The sequence below is a fragment of the Chelonoidis abingdonii genome, chromosome 3 (genome assembly GCF_003597395.2).
Source record: "Chelonoidis abingdonii isolate Lonesome George chromosome 3, CheloAbing_2.0, whole genome shotgun sequence".
NCBI classification, from domain to species: domain Eukaryota; kingdom Metazoa; phylum Chordata; order Testudines; family Testudinidae; genus Chelonoidis; species Chelonoidis abingdonii.
Window position 1 is genome coordinate 205,804,471 of NC_133771.1, and position 27,944 is coordinate 205,832,414.

Below are 27,944 nucleotides of genomic sequence, written 5' to 3' on the forward strand. Positions count from 1 at the left end.
AACCAGATTGTAAGAAACAGCCCTAATATAAAGTTCTGAATTTGCCCAAATTTTCACAGTATATAACCTTGTCCACTGGAGATAGTGTAGCTTATGTCTTACATTAAAACAGATTCTGAAATTTTCTGAGACTTGTTAAACTTTAGCCAGAGCTTGATTACATGGTTCATAAGCTCTTGTCCCTGAATCCATATTTACCAGTCAGGGACCATTATCTGACACAGCTTACAAAGAATGCCATCTCATAGGCATGGTGGCCCTCTATGCACTTTATGGGCATGTCTAAACTTACCTCCGGAGTGATAGATCCAGCAGGAGTCGATTTATCATGTCTAGTGAAGACGCAATAAATGGATCGCTGAATGCTCTCCCGTCTTCTCTGGTACTCCACTGAGCAAGAAACATAGGCGGAGTTGAAGGGGGAGCATCAGCAGTTGACCTACCGCAATGAAGACACCGCGGTGAATAGATCTAAGCATGTCGACTTCAGCTACGTTATTCATGTAGCTGAAGTTGCGTAACTTAGATCGATTCCCCTCCCGCACCCTAAATTAAGCCCACATTTAGGTTCCAATTCAGCAAAGCACTTATTAAGTTATGTATACTATTGCCCCTTCTTCCAACACCAGTGTCACCCCTCTGATGAACAGTAGCAGATGTCCAGGGCTTTTCAAGTCTGTTTTCCCTTGCATAAGAAATCAGTGATGTGGCGTCTGTGTGTATTCTAAGAGTAAAAAACAGAATGCAGGCAATGTCTTTTTTCATAAATTTCAGGCCAAAACCAATACCCAGCTCTCAGTGAGCAACAATGCCTTAAGGTTCAACTCTAATCAGAGACTAAGGCTCTCTGAGTGCTTCTACAGATCTGTCTCCAAGTATCGCTGCACAGAGAACCTGGCATAATCTAAACTAACAACACAGAAGATCTTCCAAGATTGTATCATCATTCTGGATGCTGATATGACAGGGACGTTTGACTACCTGTATTTCTTTTCTTTAGTATTAGTGTTTGCAACTACCTGCACTCATGTACAAATAGATATTGAATCTCTAATCTAAACTGATCTAAAGGAGAAAATTTTCAAACATAAAACTGTCATATGTAGTTGGGAATCACAGCAACTGTGTCAGAAGAGTATTTGCTCTAGTTCAAAAAAGTGGTTTATTTCAAATTTTTTGATCATTTTAGTTTACATTTGTGTACACCTATAGGAGAAGATCTGGCTAGGAGAAAGAAGAATGAGGAGCGAGGACATCAGCTTTATAAAATGAGCAACAAAATCCTGAAACATTCCAAAAGCAAAAAAGACAAAGAGGAGTAAGTCTGAACTCTAGCACTTGTGGGGCTAAATCAATAATAAAGAAAACATTGTGCTATAAAGACAAACAAGAACACGCACTGAGGAGTTTACCATCTAGATCTCCATCCCATAAAGAGTTTTATCTTACTGTACAGTTCCTGGTACAGACCCTCAGTGACATCAGTAGAACCCTGCAAGAGGAAAAATATTCCTGGGCATCACTTTTGGCAGGATTAGGACTTTGTCAAGTTCAGCGTTACTGAATATTTCTATTCTACCTTAATTACCTAGATTGGTTTGTATTTAATTGGAATTTTGCATTCTACATTGATAAAGCATAGTGAAAAGACATACAAATCAGCAGCAACAACAAAAATCAGTTTAATTAATTAAAACATGTCCAAAAGTTGTGGAAAAATTCTAGTGAATTAAAAAAAAAAAGTCTCTATCTAGCTGAACAAATCCATCCAAAAAAGTTTTTTTGGGTGGTGGTGGCAGTTAGGACATTCACATGGGATAGGGGAGACCCGGGTTAAATTTCCCTCTAGGTCTGTTATGGAGAAGTGAGTTGAACTTTGGTCTCTCGTATTGCTAGCCACTGAGTTTCCTACATCACAAGTGAGTTATAAGGAAAGCGTTACCCTCACCATAATAGTTTCAGGTTGGCTAGCACTACATTTTTTGGCAAACAAACTATTAATCTGAAAAATTTGACACAGCTCTACTAATCACATGAATTTGAAGTTACTGTTCAAGGAAGGGTGGCTGCAAAGAAAGAAATTAAAACTTCTCCGCTGCCTGAGAAGCATGTTTTAGTTAGCCTTCAGGAGGTGCATAATAGAAATTAGTTCTTGAATTAGTATACTTTAGTTGCTAAATCTCCTCTTAGAGATACGGGTACTGTACTTGAGGGGAGAAATTAATATCAGATGATTGAACCTGAATTTCATATTCTTAAATCAGAGCTTACCAACTCCTTACCAAAGCAGCAGATATGGGACATTTGAAAGCTATGGAGAAATTGGCTGCTGCTTTGCTGTTTGGTTATCATGGTCCTCAAAATATAACTGCAGCTGTGACATTATATGAGACTTTGGCTGAAAAAGGATCTCATAAAGGCCAAACTGTAAGTAGGTTTTTGTTTTTTTTTGTTTTTTGGGGGAGGGTGGGGGGTTAAGTGTATAAAGCTGTAAATAGGACATTACTCAACTGGAAAGCTTTTTAATATTTGAAAAGCAGTAAGGTGTGGTGTACTTTGTTTACATATATTTTGGTATAATGTGGGACCACACAACAGATAAGTATTAATTCAAATGGTTTTTAATCATTCTCCAGTTAAATCCATTTTTAAATAGTAGCACTAGATAGTTACAACTGAATTTTTAAAATCTACTTTACTTTTCACTATATTAGTTGATTGATTGTTTTTAGAACTTTGTTCATGTTGCACAATTGAAATAGACTAATCAGCGTAACTTACTAGTATGTTTGTAGGCAGTTTAACTTTCTCAAACACTAGGAATAAAGTGCAGTTTTGGGGGTCTAAACACTCCAGGAAATGTTTTACTAGAAACAACATACTCCTTTCCATTACTATTTCTGTAACTTTAAAATCTAATTTTTGAGTCTAGCACCACCTGACATAACTTTGGATATTTGTACACAGATGCTGAAAACTATGTTTAGTTGTTGCAATTGTAGCTAGTGATATTGTCCAGAATTTTAACTTTCTGCTGGACAACAGTAGTTTTAATTAAAAATACAAAATATTTTAACATTGCATGATGAGGAAATTTGAGTTGCTTAATCTTCATTGTTACACACCAGATGTCACTTGAAGGAATTTGGAGGGGAGTAAAACCCCTTTCCGACCACGTTTCTTCTAGCTGCAAGGACTAATGGGACTCCTTTCAAACCTAATGGACTTTGGTCAGGTTCTCTACAGAATCATGCAAGATTCACATCACCTTAGGACTTACTCTACCACCTCCGTAGCACACCCAATCCATATTCACACAACGGCAGTAAATAACCAGGACCACTTGAATGGACCCAATACTGCAAGAGAAACCCCATAATTTTACTCATAATATAACTGAATAAGTCATCCAACCTTGCTGGATGATTCAAATGGCCTTGAATTGACTGTTTAGTTAAAGCAGATATGTAAGACAGCATAAGCAAAGGCAGTGTGGCACACTTTGTATCAAATTTCAGCTGTCAAAGGTGCCCAGATACCAAAGATACATTTGTGTGGGTGTGTCCACCTACGGAGAGAGATCAGGAATAAAATAAATTCGTAAATAAAAATTCTCAGACTACTCCATCACTCACTGTGATGTTTACATATGTTTACTGTGATCTTGTTATGCTTGGGTATCATTGTTGCCAGATTTCTGTCTTGTCCACTTTAAAACCTTGTCAAGAATAACTTGTGTTTGCTTCAAATCTCATGGCAACAATGGAACTAACCAAGGTGGCTTCTTACTCAAACTAAACAGAGGACACACTCATATTTGGAGTAGGTCTAGAAACAGTGTTTTAGCATAGGTTCCTGAACTAAGGGTGCTGCCACACACCTGGCTTGAAGTGGTTTCCATTATATACAGGGTTTACAGTTTGGCTAAATGGCTCGCAGCACTCTCGCTATAAAAATTGGTCTAGCACCTCTATGAGTTAGTGTGACTGGGTGCCAGTGATGGACCAAACTGAGAATGCCACACTCAGGGCAGACTGCAAGAAATAGGACAGACAATCCTCAAAACTGGTGGTTTATTCTATAATTAGATTTACCAAGCCAGTAACAAAAAAGCTTCTGCAGTACCACAATGATTAACAAGAAGCGAAACACAGTCCCCTTTAGGCTCTCATCTAGACAAGTTGGTCTGATATAGTGTAATGATGCGGTTCTGGCGGGACCCAACTGAGAGTGTCAATTCAGGACCAATTCCTTAAACAGGACAGTTACAGCCCAAGGCAGGGGGTTTTCCACCTCTAAAGCAAACCAAACTAGCCAGACGAAGAGGACTTTGGTTTCATCCCACTGGCTAACCACAAGTCACACAAGCAATTTCCTTAGACACTCCAGTCTCCCAGTATCACCTCCAGTCCCACTTGTCCTGGCAATGAATGGTTACGAAAACCAACACCCCATAAAAGAAAAAGGTTCTCTCGATCCCAAATGACCAAGCCCCAGACCCAGGTCAATATACAAATCAGATCTTACCCACAAATCACTCTGTTGCCATTCCTTTAGAATCTAAAATCTAAAGGTTTATTCATAAAAGGAAAAAGTTAGAGATGAGAGCTAGAATTGGTTAAATGGAATCAATTACATACAGTAATGGCAAAGTTCTTAGTTCAGGCTTGTAGCAGTGATGAAATAAACTGCAGGTTTAAGTCAAATCTCTTGAGTACATCCCTAGCTGGGATGGGTCATCAGTCCTTTGTTCAGAGCTTCAGTTTGTGGCAAAGTTCCTCCAGAGTTATGAAGCAGGACTGAAGACAAGATGGAGATGAGGCATCAGCCTTTTATAGACTTTTCCAGGTGTAAGAACACTTCGTTGTTCTTACTGTGGAAAATTACAGCAAAATGGAGTCTGGAGTCACATGAACAAGTCCCTGCATACTTTGCTGAGTTACAAGGCGTATTTGCCTTCTCTCCATGGGTCAGCTGTGTAGCTGATAGTCCTTAATGGACCATCAAGCAGGCTAGGCAGAGCTGACACCAACTCGTCTGGGATGTTTCCCAGAAGCATAGCATAGTTTGAAGTACAGACAGTATAGAGCCAATATTCATAACTTCAACTACAAAACAATACATACATATAGACAGCATAATCATAACCAGCAACCCATAACCTGGTCCTAGACACCTCATATGACCCCCTTTTCCATAAGATTTTGTGCCATTACAGGATCTTGGTTACAACCATGTTCTATATGGTCCCAGATTATATCAATAACATCACATATAGTAAGAGATTATTGAAAACCTTAGTCACCATATGAGAGATTCTACCAATCCCAAAGGATCAGACATTTACCTTCAGATCAATATATGTCTCAGATCTTACCCAAATATCACGTCAGCGAATTCTTAGTAAACTAACTAAAGATTTATTAAGAAAAGAAGAGAGTTATTGAATAGCTAAAAGATTATATACATTACAAATGCTTACAAGGTCCTTATATCAGGTTTGTAGCAGTGATAGATGAGTCTGCTGGCTTCAAAAGTCTCTTTGGAATCATCCAAAAAAGGTTAGAATCCAAATGTAGCTTAGATGTAAAGTCTGTTAGAGTCTTTCCCTGCATTTTCCAGGGTATTCCAAATAACTATTGGAAGATCTCTTTCCCACAACTTAAACTTTTCCCTGTTCAAAGTTCAGCAGACTAGCGATGCCAGATCAGGCTGGAAGTTTCTCTTTTATAGCTGAAGTGGGCTGTTAAGTATTTTGAGCACAAGGTGTGACTCTGAAGGTTCTTCTTTGTTGCGGACACACTGACCCATCACTTTAAAGTTAACATTCAATTTCTTATGTATACACAGGTAATTTAGTAATACTCATTTGCATAAAGCAATTAGCCGGTCTTTCATTATAATAGGGAAAGATAAGCTGAAGATAATATAAGTAATATTATTAATTTCCTGTAGTCTCTCACATCTTTGATCTTAAGGTTAAGTGAACGCAGTCACCTGGATAATGTAAGGCAATTAAGTCATGAAAAAGATTTAGCATCTAAAACAGAGGTGGGCAATAATTTTTGCAGGGGGGGCCACTCCATGAATTTTGGTAAGTCATCACAGGATGCACATTTCTATTAAGTTAATGGAGGGGGTGCAGGGTCTGGAAGGGAGTTTGGGTGCAGGAAGGAGCTCCGGGCTGGGGCAGAGTGTTGGGGTGCAGGAAAGGGTGAGGGGTGTGGGCTCTGGGAGGGAGTTTGGTGCAGGAGGGGGTTCTGACCTGGGGCAGGGGGTTGGAGTGTGGGAGGGGGTGCGAGGGTGCAGGCTCTGTCCAGGAGGCGCTTACCACAGGTGCTCCCAGCCAGAAGTGCAGCAGGGCTCAGTCAGGCTACCTGCCATGGCCCCACACCATTCCCAGAAGCAGCTGTGGCTGGCTGCTGCTGGCACATCTCTATGCGCCCCTTGGTGGGAGGGGGGAAGCGGGTTTCTATGTGCTGCCTGTGCCCACAAGCACTGCCCTCACAGCTTCCATTGGCCAGTTTCTGGTCAATGGGAGCTGCGGGGACAATGCTGGGGGCAAGAGCAGCACACGGAGCTGCCTCCTTCTGGCAGGGGTGCACAGAGACGCGCCAGCAGCAGCCAGCCACTTCCATGAGCGGCGTGTGGCCATGGCAGGCAGGCATCCTGCCTGAGTGCCCCGCTGCACTGTGGGACTTTTAGTGGCCCAGAGATTGTGAGGGGGCAGCCAAAGAGCCTGGCGGGCCAGACAGAAATGTTAGATGGACCCACAGGTCATATTTTGCCCACCCCTGATCTAAAAGCTAATTTGGTTACATTGATAAACTTCTAACTGGATATAGGTAAACCCAGACAAATACACTTAGCAACTATTCTTTGATTCTTATCAATACAACGTGAATGAGTTGGGGATTGCTAGCCTGATTAACATTTCTTTGATACCTATACATAAATGGATTGCCTTGATTACAATTGCAATGCCACTTGTTAAATTATTATGGGTCATATACCAGTTAGCTGGTTTGCCTGCCCCACAGTTAGAAATACACATCTGACATAGTGAGATTAAGCCATCTTCTCACTTCTGCTGAGGTGGTGGACCTATTTCTGCATACATCTGTCCACAAAGGAGTTTTAAAATTGCAAAATTATCCAAGAGAAATGTCTTGCTCAAATCCTGAGCAATAAAGCTCCTAATTTAAAGGAACCATCATAACAATCAGCTGTTTGTGGCCATTGATATAGTCACACTTTGACTCACTCATCCTGGACTGTCCTCACAGATCAGCTGACACAAGGAAGTGACAAAGCTGGAGCTCCAATGATAAAAAAACTTGCTCAGAGCGATCAGGTTTTTTGAATTTCTGTGCTATGGCAATTGTTGAATGAAAGTGTTAACCATTATGAAGTGTAAGTAGTCTGATTAATTACAACTGCTTCAGCATGGTAATAAAGTCAAATTTTTTATTTGCTGTGAGTAACTCTTCACTTAATTCTCGGCTAAGATGAATGGTGGTAGAACAAGAGGACAAGGTGCCCAGTCTTGCTTATTGCAGAGGTGGTTAGTCCCTGGCCCAAATAGTGACTGTTGGAAATTAATTGTTTTTCCAGTCATGTCTTGAATCTCCCATTTTAGGGAAGATTATATAGAAGCTCATAATAAATCAACTCCCACTACACTTAATCTATCACTATTCTTGCTCCATACCAGTCTGGGCATGCAAGTGAAACTATTGATATCAAAGGTTGTCCTTGTGAAAACAATTTTAATAATCCATGAGCAACTTTTGACCATTGTCAATGAAATATTGTTGATACACCTGTAGGCACTTGCAAAAGTGAGCAGAGTAGCTCTTTTGTGGATTCACTCCTTTGATTCAGAGAAATCCTATAGAGTATTATTGTGGAGCTGCTCATCCTCTGTGAAGGACCCTATCTGTAATGTCCTTCAGGGTCCCATCTTGTCACCACTGCTGAACTATGTTTATATTCCATACAAAAAACAATGACAAATTTCATCCTAGAAATTGAAAGTTTCAGAAAGATACACTATCAGCAGTTGAAAACAAGGGTTAGAATGGAAATTGCACCTTCATGTTTGTTGTTGCTCCCACTGCACTGATGCCACATTCTTACTCTTTCATTTTCTGACACAAAGATGAATGGAAATAAAGTGGCTGCTATGCAAGCCAAGAATGACGCTGGTTGGCAAGAGGAACCAATAAGAGTGTTAGCATTGTATATTGATGGGGTATTCCCAAGTTTCATCGGAATAATAGGCAGCTTCAAGGTCCTATTAAATCCAATAATACTCCTGAATTCCAAGATAGCAACAATGATCTGTTATGCCTTTCACCGTCTGTGGCACACCACAAGACATCTCAGCTTCCTCTCACCGTACACTGCATCACAGCAGTTAAGGTCATCTGAAAGTGCTTGCTGTCAGAACCTCAGTTTGAACACCCACAGTCAGCTCCTGTGCTGTTCTTCCCTGCAGGTGCAATATTGAAGGCAAAACCCAAGGTGAGCATTACTTTAAGCTATGTTTGCACCTCTGAATTCAGGGCTCCTGTGAGGCCCAAAATACCCAGGAAGCTTTGGGAGCAACTCAAAATTACAGCAGACTCCCTACTGCTGTAATGGCTTGTGGTGCAAGCCAAAATGGCTATAGCAGCATGTGCTGTTCCCCAACCCTTTCCCATCTTGGTCAGTTCCCACCAGAGCTTCCTCTATTCTGGAATTTACAGAGGAGCTAGTGATTATAGGGGCTAGAGTGAGGAACATAATCCCACCCTCAAAGGGCCAGCAGTAGTAGTGTTAGTTGAAGGCCTCCACCTTTGAATTTGGCTCTTCTTGGGAAAGCCAGCATCTAGAGATCATCAGGATGAAATTCAAGATCCATTCATGTTAACATTTGATTGTCTTTTGTTTGTTGAATTTCCTTCATTAGTGCCTAATTTCCATGGTGACAGGCTCTACAAAAGAGAACTGAATCTTCTGAAACACATTAAATCATTTATCATTTCACTACAATATTCAATCTAAGTAAGTGCTGTTCTCCAGGCACTGGCTCACAATAGGATTAGTGCTTAAATCCAGTGGAATCCTGTAAATCCTATTATAATAATTGATCAATCCATAAATGGTATCAGAGAAAAATATAGCTACAATCTAAAGTATGATGTTTTACCTTCTTGGACCAGTGCCATAGTCTATTACTTTAAATGGCTAAGGTCGCACAGCTCTTCCATTTATTTATTTAAGGAGAGAATTAAGTCATAGAACTAATTTTATAGATTAAGAGATTCCTAGGCCAGAGTACCTAATGGAAAACACCTGGGACAACCTTATAGTAATCATATGACATTAATGGCTATAAACCAATCCAAAAGAATCATCATCAGCATGGACGCTGAAGTCACCAAGCACATTCACCAGCACCGCTGCACTGTGCAACCACTAGGTGAAGGGAGATTTGTATATACTACCATTAAACCCTTCCTTACGTCATCCTGTGACTCATTCATTAGATGGACACACTCTATTAGATCCTGTTTTAATCCACAATTGAACACACACAACACTTACACAAATGCGTAACTATAAATATACTTAAGTACTTTACTGAATCAAGGTCTTAGACCAGGTAACCTGCTATGTCTCACATTGGATGTAAAAAAATCACAGCCACTCCTTCACGGTCGCTTCTCATAGTTCATACTGAACTAAACACCTAGTGGAAATCACCTGGGCCAGTTATTCATGGTGAAGCTTCATCCAGCCATATCTCAGTTATCGATGCTATGCCAAAGTTCTTATCCCTGATTAAATCATGGCTGATGGTAAAATTTATTAGCCATTGACCATACATTAAACAGCATAATTCAACACCAGACTTACTTGGAGGATATGAGGGAGTATTGTGCTGAATTGTGAATTTCTTGGGCCCTCTGTTTCTGTCAAAGACAAATTTTGTAATCATGAATTAGTTTGTAGACTTCCTTGATAGTTTTAGTGCCTTTTTATATGGAGATTATTCTAAAGGCATCTTTGAAAATCAGATTTTAAAAGAGAGGAGATCTGTGCATGCAGGAAGAGCAGAATATCAATCACAATGCACCATGTGGATCTGAGAAGTGTGTTTTGTCTAAATTTAGTAGGTGACTATTGGATGTTTGCAGTAAGCCTGCTAAAATATTTTAACTATATAGTGAAAAAATACTTATCATTTGGAGTAATTGATTTTATTTTAAAATTACTTTACTCTCTCTCTCCCCCTCAACTCTCTCTTTCTCTCACATCTACTCACCCATCCACCCACCCACCAACCTCATTGGACATAGTTCTCAGCCGCTCTCCAGTTTTTACTTTTTTCGATAACTCCTCTCTCTCCAAAGTCATCATGTTTTAGAAGTACCCTTCTGGCCGATGAAAGCTGAATCTGAAACATCCTGGAGACTGTCAAAGCCACTCTGGAAATGAGCATTCACTGTAGAGGTAGTCAATAAGTGGACCGCATGCCACATCCGGACCACCAGATGCTTTTGAACAGATCCCCAAAATTTTATTTACTTCTTATTAGTATCTCATAGACTCGTAGGTCAGAAGGGACCAATATGATCATCTAGTCTGACCTCCTGCACAAAGCAGGCCACAGAACCCTACCCATACACTTTTATAACAACCCCTAACACATGACTCTATGTCTGAAATTGTTTATTCATAATGTTTCCATTTTTAATTTTAATGTAAACTTTGCAGTTTTGGTGTGGGGACAAATTTGAGTGTGGCAGGTTACAACACCCCTCACTCAAATTTGGCCCAGCCTGCTCTCCATCTGTTGTGACACTGTGAATGAGTGAGGTTGTGACCTGGTGCACAGGATCACAATGCCCCTCAAGTTTGCCGCAACTATTAAAAGTTGTGGTGTGTGTTACAAATTGTAGTTTCCACAACAAAATCACAGCCCATGATTTTCTTCCACCCTTACCCATGAAGCATCTGTTTCATTGCTGGATCTATGACTCTTTAAAGGACTGATCCAAAGTCCAGTTAAGTCAATGGCATCATTTGGACTCATCTAGAATTATTGGCAGCCATTTTCAGGGAGTATTTAAATGCACTTCTTCATGGGAACTGAAGTTATTCAGAGTGGGAGAACAGCGGTGTCAGTCTGTCATTTGGCCAATAGTGTGGCTCACTTGTGAGAGCAGATTAAATGAAAACATTTGGTCTTTCACTATTTGAACTTCTTTACTGGGTCAGACATTACACATTTCAGTATCCAGCTTTGTCTGGGCCATTTGTTCAAAAATATCCAAAAATATTCATAGTGCACGATCTTATTTTCAGAGAAGCATCTTTCTCAGCAGAATGAAATATGAAGATTTACTTAGCTCATTCAGTTTCGGCTTTGTTGGGTATTGAATTTTGGAGCTTAGACATCAAGGTGATAGGAGCCTTGCACGGATGGATAGATTTAATAATTCTGACCTAAGCTAATACTGCTATTTAACAAAAAGATATTTCCACTTCTTCCATCCTGGGGAATGTGTGATCAGTGAAGGATCATTTTGGGGTCCATGATGCATCAACATCCCAAAGGCTCTTATAATCCCTAGACATTTTTCATCTAAAGGACTTCTGAACATGGAGAACTGTGTGAAGGTAAAAGACTTCAAGTTTTCGTCACATAAAGTCCCAATCTAATGACCACTGCTGTCAGTCGAAAGACTCCCATTGACATTGGTCCTTAGGTAACATGGTTTCTTTGTCATATTAGGGCCTTAAGACTTTCCCTTCATAGACAGACAGACTTGCATCATCCTGACTTCCCAGTTCTACTGTAGTTTGGCCCTTTATGCCGAGGGACAGTGTTCACATAACTCCAGGAAACCAAGTTACAGACATGACGGATTACCAATACCCCAAATCCATATGTATCGTAATCATTTGTGCTATCCATGTTCCAGGTAAATGGGCATAGATTTTCCCCTCGGGGACTTTTTCTCCTTTTATTGTGTGGCTTTAAAAACACCATTTGTCTCAGCCAAACCCATTGTTCCACTCTGTTTAAAAGTTATTTAACATAGTGGCTTTCCTGTTTAGCCCTCTGTAGCAGGGATTCTCAACCTTTTTCTGAGGCCCCCCCAACATGCTATAAAAACTCCATGGCCCACCTGTGTTACAATAGCAGGTTTTCTGCATATAATAGCCAGGGTCAGCATTGTGGGTAGCAAGCAGGGCAATTGCCTGGGGCCTCATGACACAGGAACCCCCACAAAGCTACATTGCTCAGGCTTCGGCTTCAGCCTCGGGTGGCGGGGCACAGGGCCTGGGCTTCAAACCCATGTGGCAGAACTTCAGCTTTCTGCCCTTGGCCCTGCTTGGCAGCCCTCCTGAAACCTGCTCGTGGCCTCCCAGGGTGCCTCGGACGCCTGGTTGAGAACCATTGCTCTACAGGCTTAGGGCCTGGATATTTTGAAGCCTTGGAAGAAACCCATCTCCTTAGTGAAGCTACTGAAATGAAAAGTTATTGTGGCCACTAGACCACTTGGGTAAACTGCCCTATAATGGTGTGTTTTCTGAATCCTCTGCCCAGATAGACCACTCCAGTCTGTCACAGAAACCTATTTTTTAACTACTCTATAAAATTTTCAAAGGAATAAGAGGCATTTCCTATCATGATACAGTAGTCAATATTAACAAGGACTAAAATGCCATGACCATCAAATATTATCAAATAACTAAAGTTTCCTTAGTAAAATCACAGAATGTTAGAATTCCAAAGAGAGTGGCAGGTAGGTGTAGTATTTTAAGAAGCATTGTGGCACACATTCTGATTACAGTTAGACCCATGTAACATGTAACAGTTAGGCCCTGTTGATTTTAATGAGTTACCACAGATTTACACTGACATAAGTGACATCAGAATCTGGTCGTATGTGTGTCAGAGGAGAGAGAGTCTCATTTATCCAGGATCTTGGAGAAAAGGCTCTCAGGCAGCAGTGTGCCTCACCATATATTTATTTTATGTTTTGGGGATTCTTCAGAGCAGAGCTCAAAAGGTCAGGGAGGATAGGAATTACATTTCTTTCCTCATTTAACACCCTGATGTTCCTTTTAATTTTGTATCCTCTTTCATGCTCTGTGAGCATGGGATATGTAGTACAAATGGTATATGAATGATACAGTATTGAAATACAGCTTTCCCTTGTATTCTTTTAAAAGGTTCAGAAACATTGTTTCTTCACTCTGACTGAAAGGAGGACAGAAATACTGCTATGTTTCCTCCCCCACTTACAGGAAGGAAACCAGGGTCTGTTCATTAGGTAGAGCCACATTAAACCCCTTTTCCAGGGGTTTTAGTTTAGGCCGTCCCATAACTTCCTAGTTCTGAATTTAAGATGGCTGGGAGAGCGTTACCAATCCATTGCGTAGTGATAGAGCTAAAAAATCAAGGGAAACCAGTTTGTCTCAATCCTTAGATTTATTTTGTTTTCCCTTGTATTTCTATGTTTACTTTATCAAGTAAAAATAAAGTTTCTTCTCAATGATGTGATCCAAGGAGAGAAATCATTCTAATTTTTCTTCAAACAGCAGCCACTGCACAGAAATGAGTTGTTAATCAGTAAGGGGCAGTACACTACAGCTTGGCCCAACTGTGGCACTTCTAACAACACACAGGTACTGTGTAGAGGGCACATAAGGTGACTGAGGAAAACTTACCTTTTTTTTTTTTTTGGCAGAGGTGTAGCTACCAGGAACAAGCCTCTAGTATAGACATGCTGACTTGGTGTGCAAAGTAGAGCTAGTCCTGACATGATTTCTTTCCCACACTGCAAAAAATTAAGTCACCCCCCCTCCATTTTTGTCCACAGTTTTTTATGGAAATTTTTGGATTTTCATTAGAAAACTGAAAATTTTAATTTTTCAACAAAATTCAAATATTGAAAATTTCAGAAATGAAATTTTCCCCATAAAATTTGTTTTAGTCAAAATCAATTTTGTGTCAAAAAAATTTCAACCACTGCTAGTCAGAATTGATTTGAGTTGGTGCTACTTACTCTAGCATAAACCCTGAAACAAGGTTTCAGTGCTTCAATTCAGGTCATGGCTCCTACCAAACAAAATGATACCACCTTATTGGAGGAAACTGTCTTTGTTAGTTCAGCTAGACAAGTTTCAAAATAATAACCAATACAGTTTTCTTTAGTTTTTAACAGTTATCTAAGATTAATCTTACCTTGAATCATGCTTCACACAAGCCTAACCTGCTCACCTGACGGGTAACAAAAAAGGGAAGCACCATTGCAAGTTACTAAATGAAGACTTCATAACACCACTTAGAAGAGTTTAAACTCTTAAAAGCCCCTCACAAATCAGAAAAGAAATTACATACAATAAAATAAAACAGGCAGCATCTATTTCAACTTGTATAAACAAAATGAATGACCACACATATATAAATGTACTGACGTGCTTTTATTTTGGAACTGCAGGCTCTAGGATTTATGTTTTCATATGGCATAGGAATGGAGTATAATCAAGCCAAGGTAAGAAAAATAAAAAGTGATATGCTTTTAAAAATTAAAGAAATTAATACTACTGGTTTTGTTTTTTTCATTCCTTGTATAATTTTTTGTTTTGATGTTTTAGGCACTTGTTTATTACACATTTGGAAGTCTTGGAGGAAATTTGATATCCCAGATGATTTTGGTTTGTAAATTATATATTTGGCAGCTCTATTTCTTGTTCTCTGTATAATAATGCAAAGGTTAAAGAATAAGAAAAATCTCTCGTTTATTGTATTAGGGATACCGTTACTGGGTCGGAATCAATGTTCCAAGAAATTGTGAAGCAGCACTAACTAATTACAGGAAAGTGGCATTTTTCAGTAAGCAATCCACATGTTATTACTATTGTCATACCTCATTTTAGAACAAATGAAAAATAATATGTGAAGTGAAGAAAAAACAATTTCTCATTCATAACTGGTAATACACACACACACACACACATATATATATAGCGCATCAGATTCTGCTCTCAGATGCAGCTTTCATTAAGATCTACAGGACCTATGCACATATGATAGAGTTTAAGTTGCAGTCTCATGAGTTCCATTAATACTGTGTATTTTCAGATAGTAGGTACAATAAGATTTTGGAAATAGGGACATCATAGTTAAAGTTCTAAGACAATTTCCATTAGAAGCCTGATTTTGGCATCTCCATCTTCGTAAGAGGAAGTGAATCTAGACACACTCTGGACATCATTGGCTATGCCACTTTCCAGCCAGTATCACTAGTTTAAGGGGCTGAGCACAATCTCTGATGGCATGAGGGAGGCTGCATCTACCTTGTGTCATTGCAAGCTTATACCTCAGACAACTTTCTACTAGGTACCCCTGCCCTAATCAAGGAAACTAATCTGACACTGGAACTTTAGAAGCTCCACACTATGGTAGTCTCAAACATGGTTCTCCCAAACCACATTCAAGTTTATAAACCCAAAGAGAACCACATTTAAGGCTCCATAGAAGTTTTAAATCAAGCCAACATAGCCATAGCTCATGACACCTATATTTCTTCACTGAAGTTAGAGGCAAAACCTGTTCAGCCATTTGAGTTATGAGCTTGCCCAAACACTTTCCTCTTTATAACTGAACATGCCCCACATCAACTGGAAGCATTGGTGACAGGTTTTATCATACACTTGAAAGCCATATATTGTTATTTAATTAAAAGATATGACTAAGTTTCTTGTGGGAACTGATGAGGTTCTTCAGTGTACTGGTGGAGGGAGGGCAGAGATGGGGGCAAAGTTAACACTGATGTTAAAATGTTCACTGCGTGTTTTTTGAACTCCCAACGTTTCACTGATGTTTGTTAAATTATAACACTTCATTTTTTAAAAAGTCACATTCTCAACTTGAACTTTAATTTGCCTGGATAAAGATATTCTCTCTCTCTGAATTATAAAGTGACCTTCATTTAATATTTCATAAGAAAACTGGAAAACCAACTTTTCGTATCTGAAAGTAATATATACCAAATTAAAGTATCTTGTATTATTAATTTCCATGCTGTCTTTCCCATTTATCAATTTTACTCTTAATGCAACACCAATAAAATGTCATTTATTGCTATGCTTATACCAAGAATTATTGACCTTAATATTCAAGGTATGAAAGTAATTCTGATATTTTACTTCTAGTTCCTCAAATACATACACATCATCATCTTTATGGAAGTTGCATAAATGCAACAATAACCAGTATATTTCTGGCAGGAATGACTGTGATTTTGATGAACATGGTTGTCATTTCTCAGGTCAGCCCATATTGGCCTTCCATCTACATGACATAATGAGCAGATGCACCAATGAAACTGCGGAGTTTCTAATGCAAATCTAGGCACTGTCCCTTCTTCCAAGTTCCTCGCTTTTGTTCTGCTTCACATAAAACAAGTAGCAGAAGTTTCTTCATCTGCTCTCACTTTTTACAGTTGTCCATTTTTAGTTCTCAACTTGTTAGTTGAAATGCAGTCCTGCATTAAGTTTTGTAGCCGTTATGAGAATTTTCCATCAGCCCTTTTAAGTGTCTTTTCAATTTTCTAATCCAATGGTCTGCTTTTCATGTTTCCTCCATTGCCCCTGCTACAAAAGATCTTGATGGCAGGGGCAGATACCATCATTTTTCCTGAATTCAGCACTGTATAAACAATGCTAGAACATGCTTGGTACATCTTTTGACTTTATTTGGGTAACCAGTTTTGTGCATAATTTCATGAAACTCTATATAATGTACCGTCCACATTAATAATCTCTAAATTGCTAAATATAATACCACTGTTCTATGTCAACTCTTGTCTTGTCCTTTTTATTTACAGTTGCTGATAAATTAGAAAAAAATGAAGAAATGCCAGTAGAAAAAGTGAGACTGATGGAAAAATCAGAAAATCTGAGTTCGAACAATGACTTCTTAGATTGGGATGTACACCAATACTATAAGTTTTTGGCTGAAAGAGGAGACACGCAGATACAGGTAATGTATAAAGCTAAGATACTTTTTTCTGGAAAAAATGTTGATTTCTGGGGACAGGACAGTATTCATGAACTACAAATGTTTTGTCATATTGTTATCCTGCAGCACTCCAGTCAATGAGAACAGAATTTGGGCACACAGGGGAAATGGGTACAGGAGACTCCTTGGTATGGCTGAATCCCTACATGGCACATAACCATTCATTTCCCTTGGACTCCATGCAGACACAAAGATCTGCTCATATGGATCTGATTGCAGGATTAAGGCTTTAGAAGTCAGCTCTTTAGGCATGAACCATGCATTTGTGCAGTGCCTAGTAAAGTGGGGTCCCAACCTCGATTAGAGTTTCTGGGTGCTGCGATAAAATGAAATGAAGTAATAATTTTATTAGGTTATGCCAAAACCATTACAATATTTATTCCATTGTATGAAAGCTTTCCAGATATACTACTTGCTCAGAAGTCAGTAACACAGTACTGCCAACACTTTTATTTTCTGCCCTGTGGGAATTTACGTTATTTTTTCTGGGATTTCAGAAAGACAAAGAATATTGCTGAAATAAAATTTTTGAATAATTATTTCTAGGTATTTCTTGGACAATTACATCTTGCGGGAAGGAAGGGACTAGAGAAAGATCATTCTGTAGGTATATTTGAATAGGAGCTGAGGATTAAATCTTGCAACACCAGTTTATTTGCATATATGAATATTCTGCAGTAAAAAAAGTCATTTTTCTTCATTGATTCTGTACAATTAAGAACCCCATTATACACTAAAAAAGACTTTATTCTACTGACTTTCAGCTAGCATGGTTATGAAGGTGGGTGAGCTCAGATAGAATATCTGTGGCCCATAATTATCTCAGTACCCCAAAGCAGCCAAAAAAGTTTCAGTGCAAGATAACTTTTAAACATTTACAGCAAACGTATATGAGAGAGGATGGAATTAGAGGCAAATTTCTTCCCTCTTTAGTCCTGTGGGGAGCAGAGCAAGTAAGGCAGTTAGTCTCTTCCCTTTCTATTCTTGCTGTTGGAGTAGAACAGTGGTCCCCAACCTTTTTCGTCTGATGAGCGCCAGACAACGAGCCATGGAGGACCGTGGCAGCGGACGAGCATCTGTCGAAATGCCGCCAACAAGCGGGAACGTCAATAGGTGGCGCTGCCGACAAGCAGCGTCATCCAGAGGTGTCGCCGTCAAAATGCCACCAAAAATTGGCAGCATTTCAGCGGTGACACCTCTGGACGACACTGCTTGTCAGCAGCATTTTGGTGGATGCTCATCCACCAGCCAGTACATGGGCACATTTAGGCACCCACGAGCACCACATTGGGGACCCCTGGAGTAGAAGATCTGACAACTTTTGACTTACTGGGTCAGTGCAGCTTTCAGAGTCCTTAAAAATCCAACTATCTAAGCAGTTCTTTGCATCTAAGACTGGCCCTGTAAGAAGACATATACTGTAATTCATGTACATATAAAAAGCATGTGATATTGATGACAATTTGTGCTTATCTGAGTGTTTTCAGACACAAAACTGACTTTGACAATTGTCAGAGGGATGTATTTTAAAGGCAAAATTATATTTCTGAAAGCTAGTTCACATTATGGGGAAACTGAAGTTTTTTTCTTATAGTAACTTACATGGTAACAAGAATTTGTAAAAATTAGTTCATATCGCCTCAACATTGTCAATCTGTTCCTATCTAAAGTCAGAGTCCTTTTAGGTGATGGATCTAGATTCTCTGTTCTTACCTTTGATTCAGCCATCACCCACCTATCATCCCAGACTAAGGCCCTGATTCTGCAAAGGCTAACATGCATGAATACTCCCATTGAGTGGGACCACACATGGGCATAAAATCATACTTGTGTGTAAGCGTTTGTAGGTTCAGAGCCTAAATGTGTAAAGCTATTTTCAGTTTTGCCTTGGGACACTTTCTGGTCAGTCCAAATCAAGAAGAGGTGTAAAGCTGTGCAAAACATTTGTCTTGGTTGAAATTTACCAAAAAAAAAAATTTTCAGGTGAAAAAAATGTAACTTTGTTATTGCTTTTTATTTAGAAAGCTTTCTACTATTTCCTAAAGGCAGCAAAAGCAGGGAATACACATGGTATGGCATTCCTGGGAAAGGTACGTATTACTTTTCATGAGATTAATTTGGTAAATTAGGACTAGATAATGGCTAAACCTAAAGTAGCGACGCAGGGGTGGAAGAGTAGTCACCAGTCACTTTTGAAAATCTTGGCCTCAGAAGTTATTACAAATAACCTAAAGGCTTTTTTAAGAAAACAAGTTACAAACAAGTAATTATCATGATTGTTAGTGTATACTCAGTATAAATCAGTAAAAATTTAGAACATTAAACCAGTCAGAAAAACTGGTGGGAGAGAACTGGCAAAGTTCTGTTCTCAGTTATGTCTGTACAATGTCATTGGCTTTATTGGGGACATACAAGTGGAAGTAGGAGCAGACTTTGTCCTACTGTTTATATTTTTTAAGAGAAACTGGATAGGCAGGGATTCATAACACATATCTAAGGAGCAAATATCTCCTTTTCTTTATATTGATCAGATGTTTTTAGAAGGAAGTGTTGCAGTGACACAGAGTAATGCTTCTGCCTTTAAGTACTTCACAATGGCAGCTGAAAAGGTAATATAAGAAAAAGTATCTTTGTATACAATATTTTAAGAGTGTATTTGATTTACACCTCAATTAGTGTGTAAATTACAGGAGGAAAGCATGCAGTCCATTTCTTCCATTTAATGGGAATGTTGTTCAGTGTAGATTTTTAAGAAGTCGGTAACTATAGCACACTTCTGAAGCCTATGAAATATAATCCTATGTTATGCAGTTGGTGATGTTGAGGGTAATGGAAAAGCTAGCCCAAAAGTTGGAGAAGTAGAAACAGGAGATAGAACTGTCTTTGTTTGCGTGCAAACTAAAGACCCAATTCTGGAAGGTCCTAATCATTCTCAACTCTCACTAAAGTCCAAGGCATCACAAGAACTCACTGAGTGGTCTCATGATGTGTAGAATGGATGACAAGTAGCAGGTGCCCATGAAAACACTATGATCTGTCTAATAGAAACAAGTGGTTCCTGCAGTCTAGGAGCAATTTTTATGCCATGTCCTGTTCTGAAAGAGATGCTGGATATTGGCAGAGGACAAGTACTTCTATAACTGAGATAGTACCACCTTCTTAAATGATCTTGCTAAGAAAAGGAAAGTTGGAAATTATTTGGGTAGTTAGCAGAGTTGTTGCCTTTGTCAGGTTTGGCCAGGTTACCGAATTCTTTAGTGACGAATCATTTGCCTTCTTTAGCATGGAATTGCAAAATCCCCTTCAGACAATACCACAGCACCAGAGTAGTGTGTGATCTCCTCATGGTGTGTTGCAGGGCTGCTTCTTCACAAGTGCCCCCACATGGCCTGGAGTGGCTCTGTGACATCTTGCCTCTGTTTCCTCTTCTCTCAGGACTCCTTAATAAAACTCTAGACAGTCTAAAGTAGGGTTGCCAACCCTCCCAGATTGGCCAGGAGTCTACTGGAATTGGCATCAATCTACCGGTGACCATTGAAAGCTCAGGAAGAGTTTAATAGGTTGCTAAAAGTCCAGTCAGCTGTGCAGCGGGGCTAAGGCAGTCTCCCTACCTGCCCTAGCTCTGTGTGGCTCCCGGAAGTGACCAGCATGTCCAGCTCCTAGGCGCAGAGGCAGACAGGAGGGGCAGAGGCAGGGGCAGCCAGGGAGGATTCTGTCAAAACATCATCAGAATCAACCCATCTCCATTTCCAGTGGGAGATAAAATCCCTGCACAAACAATGCGTTCCCTGCATGTGCCCCTGAGATCCAGTCAGGGCCTAGTAGTAGTAGCAGTGTGTGTGTATGTATACACACACACACACACACACACACATATGGGAGGAGGCAGGGGAACACCCTGCTCTAGTTTTACCATCCACTGAAGCCACTTTTATTAACAGCAATGAAATGACGTGGAGAACAAAAATTAAAGCCACTTTTTAAACCTATGATATAGTGTCTCTCTACAAGCAGTCATGAGAGTCATCAGAATAAAATACTAATTTAGCATTGATTCATAATCATTATCAGAATTCATAGTTCTAAGTTCATTATATCATAGTAAAAGAAAAGCAAGAATAACTAATTGGTTAGTAACTTATCTGATAGATGTTTTCTTTATTGCAAGTGCTTCTCAATGTCTTAATGAAAAATTACATTCAAACTTAATACATTATTTTAGGGTAATGCAGTTGGACTTTGGGGTCTAGGCCTTCTTTATTATCAAGGAAAAGGTGTTCCTGTGGTAAGAATTATTTTAGTCACTTCAAATATGTAAACTAGTAAAAATCTGAGAAAATAAAATGTTTAATCAAGATCAACTATGGATTAAAACACCCTTTAATAGCGGATTATAGCTCAAATAACTATAATATAGCTCATTCAAGTGGTGCAACTAATAGGTTTATAGCACTGCAAATATGAGTAATTTTTCTTGTACACACCATTGTGAACACACCATTGAGTGTCTTTAATGGAGCTCCTCCTGATTTATACTAGTGTAACTTTGTGCAGAATGAGGCCCAGAGTCCAATTAAATAAATAAAAAAGTCAGTAGGTGTTATTCCATTCAACACTATGGAGTATAACTGGTGTTATAACCCTGATCTCAAATACTATACAAACTGCACACTGGAGAAAAATATTAATTTGATTTTGTTTTTCATTTCTTTGGGATACAGTGTAACTTTCTGTCATTAAATTGTGCCACTCAAAAGTGAGACAAAACTTGTCTTTTTCATGAGCACACAATTCTTACCACGCTGGCAGGTACCTAGAACTTTCAGTAATGGAGGGTAATTACCTTTCAGAACTATACTGAAGCTTTTAAATACTTTCATATAGCAGCTGAGAAAGGTTTGGCAGATGCACAGCTCCAGCTAGGAATCATGTATCACTGTAAGTACTATGCATTTTTTAATTAAAAAATTGCATTAATCAGTAGACTGTAATTTTACAAAAACCAAAGTCTCCAATCTCAACTTAATTTACAGCTGGCTCTGGAGTAAGGAAAGACTATAAACTTGCCTTCAAATATTTTTACTTGGCCTCTCAAAATGGACAACCTATTGCAGTTTATTATTTGGCTCAGATGTATGCTGCAGGGACTGGAGTGTTTAGATCATGTCAAAATGCAGTTGAGGTAAATAGTATATTTATAAAGATTTGTGATTAGTTATAGAAGTAATAGCTAGGTTTGTATTACTATTTTAACTTCTATTTTTATGAAAGTTGTCGATATGCTATAATTTAATGTCGGAAATCTGCATTTTCAGAAGTAGGAGAAAAGTTATCATATCTGGGCCAAATTCTGTTTTCAGCTACACCAGTCTAAATCCAGAATAACTCCACTGATGTCAATAGAGTTGCTCCTGATGAGATCAGTGTAAATTAGAGTAGAGTGTGACCCATAGCATGCACGTATGATGGCCTTTACACCTCAGAGTCAGAGTGTGTATACACAGCATTTTGGAGTAAGCCTTCCAGCCGGGGTTGATAGACTTGGACTAGTGAGGCTCACACTAATGCTCTAAAAATAGACAGTGTTTGAAGTTGTGGCTTGGGCTGGAGCTTGAGTTCCAAAGCCTAGGGAGGGAGGCTGGGAGGCTTGCTCCAAAATGCTATGTAGACATACCCATAGAGTTTAAGGCCAGAAGGGACCACAGAATCATCCAGTCTGACCTCCTGTACCTCACAGGCCACTGACACCACCCAGCACAATAAACCCAACAATAAACTGAAATTAAACCAAAGTATTACAGCCCAGCCATGGACTCAACCTATTTCATAACTCTTCACCAAATTAATTTAACAATGTAAGTACAGTACTTATCAATTTGTCATTCACTCTTTTTTTTTTTTTAAGTAGGTTGAATCTGCCTAAAATGTCACAGGTTGATTTAACTTAGAACCATTCATCTCAAGAAATCCTAAGTACTTGTATATCTGACTATTGATAAAACATTTTAGGGAAGATTTGCTGTGGCTGTTTTTGTTCTTTGCCCACAACTATTCATGCCTATTTTAGAATTTTATTGGCAGGTCTAGTTTTATCAAGTTTTCCATGTACTATAAATACATCCAGTTTAACTGGCCCTCCTTTTCAGCACAGGCAGTTAGCTGGCAACTTTTGCACTATAGCTAGATTTTTTACATTGCTGGCTTTCTTATGAAATGCATATGCATTACATGACTTTTTATAGTTACATAAGAATTATTGCTCTAAGACATACTCTTCCACAGGAATCTTTACATCTTGCAAAACTTTATCCAGTGCTGAGGGTGGAGTTCCCCTCTCCCCCAATACTGTGGCACACTATCTTGTGATACACAGCTTAATTGTGATGTACTTTAAGATCACGGGGGGGAAATGCCAAAAATATTATTATATAGTGGCAGTACTACTGTGTCATAATCAGTCTTAGAGTTGAATTTCACCAGCAGATGCTAGTCACAAATGACCAATGGGGGGCTGTCTTGTGACATAAGCTGTAGACAAAGATGAAAATAGGGTATTCTGGGTTGAGTTCCTCTCAGTTTCTCCTGTTGAAGCTGTACCACTTTTCATTAAATAGCTGAATAGCCATTGGGCCAAAAAAGTGACATTTATAGGGGATGAGAGAAATCCAGGTTCAAATTCCTGCTCCCATAATTATTTATACAAAGTGGAACAGCTTCAATAGGAGAGATTGCTAGAGTCCCAGCCTGCAGCCTCATGTTTAGGGTATTCAGCTGGGCCGGGGAGACTTGGCTTCAACTTCCTGCTCCAGAGTAGAGATTTAAACCTTGATCTCTCACATCTCAGGGGAGTGCCCTAGTTATTGGATGCATGAGGCAGGTGAGAGCACCACCAATGGATTTTATGCAAATGGTGCTTAAGTCCCCTAGAGAATCAGCCCAACACATTTTATTTTGTCCACTAGTATTTGGAAAATGTATGTCAAATTCACAAATAGTTTTGTCACACAAAATTGCATTTTGAGGGGAATAAACTATTCTTCTGACAAATTTCTCTCATCTCTAGTTGAAATCTTATTTGTAGGTTAATATTCAGCAGAGCATCTTAAAATAAATAACTTGTATAACAGAAAATATTTTTATTTTTTAATCAGTGTATTTTTCTTTATATGCAACTAAGGAAACAACTTTAGAGTCAGATAAGATACAGATTCATCTGACTTTGAATGATTAAGTACTCTGTATCAGTTAAGGATGCAGTTGGCATAACTTTTTTGTAAACAATACACACAAATGTAACTTTAACCCTTGTGTCCCCCAGCAGGAGGTATAAGCTCCTAAGATTTTATGCCTGTGGTGAAGTGTAAAACCTCACGGGTTTGTTCTATCACTGTTCCTCTGTTCAGCTTTACCGAAGTGTTTGTGAACTAGGAAGTTGGTCTGAAAAATTCCTGACTGCATACTTCGCTTACCAGGATGGTAATATCGATTCATCTCTTATTCAATATGCATTATTAGCAGAAATGGGGTATGAAGTAGCTCAAAGTAATTCAGCTTACATTTTGGAATCTGGTAAGAGAAGTTAAATTATTTTCTCTATATATTATATATGTATGTCCAAATGCTGTTGTAAACTATGCAAATTCAATTTTTCTTTTACAGAACAGGTTAAAATTCTCAGCAATGATCAGATGTATCCATTAGCACTTCTCCTGTGGAACAGAGCTGCAGCTCAAGGTATGGAACACCACATAGTTAAAAATAACTTGCAGTTAGCTGTCCACCCTTATAAGTATGATTTTCTTCAACTCTGTTTCTCAGATTGTACAGCCAGAAGAGAAATGAACACTCAGTGGCCCAAGAACATGGCATTACAAATGTCAGATAATCAAGCTAACATCATTAAGGGATTGATTCTCATATATATACCTCACGATTAAAAGGATATCTGTACTTGCAGCCTTAGGCATGTTAAAAACAATCTAACATTCAAGAAATTCTCACATTTCTAGGTTAAAAACACTCAACTATTCATTTATCCTCCACTGATTCAATCCTCATTCATGGGTACTTTATCACAAAACTTCAACTACAGACTTTAAAACTGAATAGGAAAAATGGTTTCTTTAGCTAAATGAACACAAAGAAAAACTTACACCTACTCACTAAGAAAAATTATAGGAAATTTAGAAGCATAAAGATGTCTATGTGTAAAATATGCTTACTTGTTAAATGTGTACTATTTGTATGCTTTACTGCAATACAGCTTCAAAAATAATTTGGGGTCTAGAAAACCTCCTTTATAGTTTGTAAGTATCTGCTTGGGGAGAAGATTTCTGATGCCACGTCTACAATACAGCTTATGCTGTCATAACTCCAACAGCATAGCCTCCTAGTGTAGATACCACATATACTGACAGAAGGAGTTTTTCTGTTAGTGTAGGAACACCACCTCCTTGAAAGACGTTAGCTATATCAACAGAAGCATTCTTTTGCATCTACACTGGGTGTTTTATTGGTATAGCTATGTCATGGAGTGTGTTTTTTTTCACACACCGGCCAACATAATTATGCTGGGGTAGACCAAACTGGAGAATAGAGGGCTCTTTAATTTAGCAGACAAAGGCATAACAAGATCCAGTGGCTGCAAACTGAGACCATGTGATTTCAGGCTAGTGATAAGAGGCACATTTTTAACAGTGAAGGTAATTAACCACTGGAACAACTTATCTAAGCTTGTGGTGGATTCTGTCATTTGAGATCTTTAAATCAAAACTGGATGTCTTTTTATGAAATTCTGCAGCTCAGTCAGAATTTATGGGCTTGATGCAGACAGTATTGGGTGTAAGTATCTGTTTTAGGCTGGGGTTGAGACCAGATGATCTTAATGGTCCCTTTTGGCTTTAAAAATCTATGAAACTGTATCACTAGTCTTCTGCCTACTACAACTAGAGTCCCCAACATCGTATCCACATAAAGTCTTTGGGTTTCCAAAACTCATAGCCTTCTTGAAGTTTGCCTTCATTTTTAACTCAACAAAACAAACTTCTGTCTGATTTGTTCCCAAAGTTCCTCCCTAGATAGGAAGTTCACTATTTTCCTGTTTTCTGGAAAGAGGCTCGGTTCCTCCTTATACTTATAGCTTTCAGCTGATTGGACTCACCTGCTCTGGTCAATCAGCAGAAATACCTCTGCATCTCAGTTTAAGATCCTAGAACCAAATGCCGTGTCACACAGGACAATAGGAGAAACTAATTACACTGCCAACAACCCTCAAATGAAAAGATGCTTGCCACTAGTCACAGACGTTCAGAGCAATAGAGTGTTAGGAGAAAAAAAACCTCTCAAGTGACAACATGTGGCAGTGGCACATGGGAAGACAGCAGTTTTTTAGGTAGCCAAGACCCACGCCATAAAAAGCTTTGTGATGCATGTCAAGATTTTGAATATGTCCTGAAACCAACAAGAACCTAATGAAGCCTTCAAGAAATTTGTATAATATTTATTCTATTTAGCTGCCACCACCACGAATTAAGTACCTGTAGCTTCTGTCCCTTTTGCTTCCAAGTAGCTTTCAGGAGAAGCGCTCTGTATACCACATTTTAGTAATCCAGTCTAGAGATCACAAAAGGTATGGGTAACTGTGATGAGGTCCACATCAGAAACAGTCCTAGGCCTTACCAGACACTAATGAAAAGTGATGCCATGTGTGAATCCATGAGAGAACCTGCCATTTCAAGCACTTTCACTTCAGTAATCTGCCACTTTGCCAGACTTCATCCAAGCTTCTACTAGTCCTCTCTCCCTCTTATTGTTTCTAGTGCCACCACTCTCAACCCTGGCCTTTCCCTCATGCGCAGTGTCTCATCCTCCTTCCCTACTAGATCTACTCCTTGTAACCTTATTTCCATCCCATGCCTTCTTTCTTCCTCCTTCTACTGCTTTGAATCTAGATCCCCCACCCCCCTCCCTTCTTGCCTACAAATACACTATTTGCAAGCACATGGGATATGCAAGCTATTCCTGCTGCTACATGTCCAAATCCCTCCAGGATCTACAGCACCAATTTTTTGTCTCTTTCACTTCAATGAAATTGGTCTTACCGAGATCACTAATGATCTCCCCTAGTCAAGTTCAAGGGCCTCTTTAGTCTCCTTTTCCTGGATTTTTCACCTTTTCAGTCATTCCTTCCTTCTCTTCCCTCTCTCCCTTTAAGCCTTGGAACTCCTAACTTATCTTCCTTCCTCCCCAACTGCACCTGATTGTTTCTGTTAGTAACTCAAGCTTCCTTTTCCTGCTCTGTTGACATCCTTTGAGGAATGTACTTCTGTCTCCTTCATACCTTACTCCCAAGTAATATCATCTGTTCTCATGGTTTCAAATATCATCCGTACCCCAGTGATTCCCAGATCTCTCCCCATTCCTGACAATACCTCCCCCAATGTGTCTCACATCTTCAGCTGCATATCTGTAATCTCATCCTAACTGCTTTATCTCTAAACAGTGAACAATTACATTCCCCTGTTTTGCACTAAAACATTTCCTCTTTCTCTTCTTCATTCCTGTCAAAATGTCCACTCTTTTCCTTGTCACCAAGATGCTCAAACAGGGATCATATTTATTGTTTTTTCCCCTCCGCTCCCAGGCTGTTGCTATATTGTCTGTTTTCCCTTCATATACAAATCTACTCTTTCCTCTCCATCCCCTACCTTTGACATCACACTATTCCTAACTTATCATCTTGGCCCCTTAGTTTATCCAAAATATGGCTGTCACAGTCCTTTCTTGCCACTATGTTGCTTCCTTTTTTTTTTTTTCCCCTAATCCCTCTCTTGTTTTTCAAATCAAATTCAAGCTT

At 39.1% G+C, this 27,944-nt stretch overlaps 1 protein-coding gene across 10 annotated transcripts in view; it reads left to right on the top strand.

Moving 5' to 3' along the window:
* Nucleotides 1–27,944, top strand: part of SEL1L2 (SEL1L2 adaptor subunit of SYVN1 ubiquitin ligase) — a 63,126-nt gene that overhangs the window by 24,804 nt on the left and 10,378 nt on the right. For 5 of the 10 annotated variants that reach the window (XM_075064480.1, XM_075064472.1, XM_032789861.2 and 2 more), the window contains 13 exons: nucleotides 1,213–1,318; nucleotides 2,265–2,427; nucleotides 14,505–14,558; nucleotides 14,662–14,721; nucleotides 14,818–14,899; nucleotides 16,896–17,050; nucleotides 19,111–19,179; nucleotides 19,621–19,698; nucleotides 21,312–21,374; nucleotides 21,940–22,027; nucleotides 22,123–22,271; nucleotides 24,493–24,658; nucleotides 24,749–24,823. In XM_075064480.1, coding sequence (XP_074920581.1) covers nucleotides 1,213–1,318; nucleotides 2,265–2,427; nucleotides 14,505–14,558; nucleotides 14,662–14,721; nucleotides 14,818–14,899; nucleotides 16,896–17,050; nucleotides 19,111–19,179; nucleotides 19,621–19,698; nucleotides 21,312–21,374; nucleotides 21,940–22,027; nucleotides 22,123–22,271; nucleotides 24,493–24,658; nucleotides 24,749–24,823 — 1,308 coding nt within the window. The remainder of the gene's footprint in view (nucleotides 1–1,212; nucleotides 1,319–2,264; nucleotides 2,428–14,504; nucleotides 14,559–14,661; nucleotides 14,722–14,817; nucleotides 14,900–16,895; nucleotides 17,051–19,110; nucleotides 19,180–19,620; nucleotides 19,699–21,311; nucleotides 21,375–21,939; nucleotides 22,028–22,122; nucleotides 22,272–24,492; nucleotides 24,659–24,748; nucleotides 24,824–27,944) is intronic. The other 5 variants (XM_075064473.1, XM_075064475.1, XM_075064478.1 and 2 more) reach the window with 5 other exon arrangements.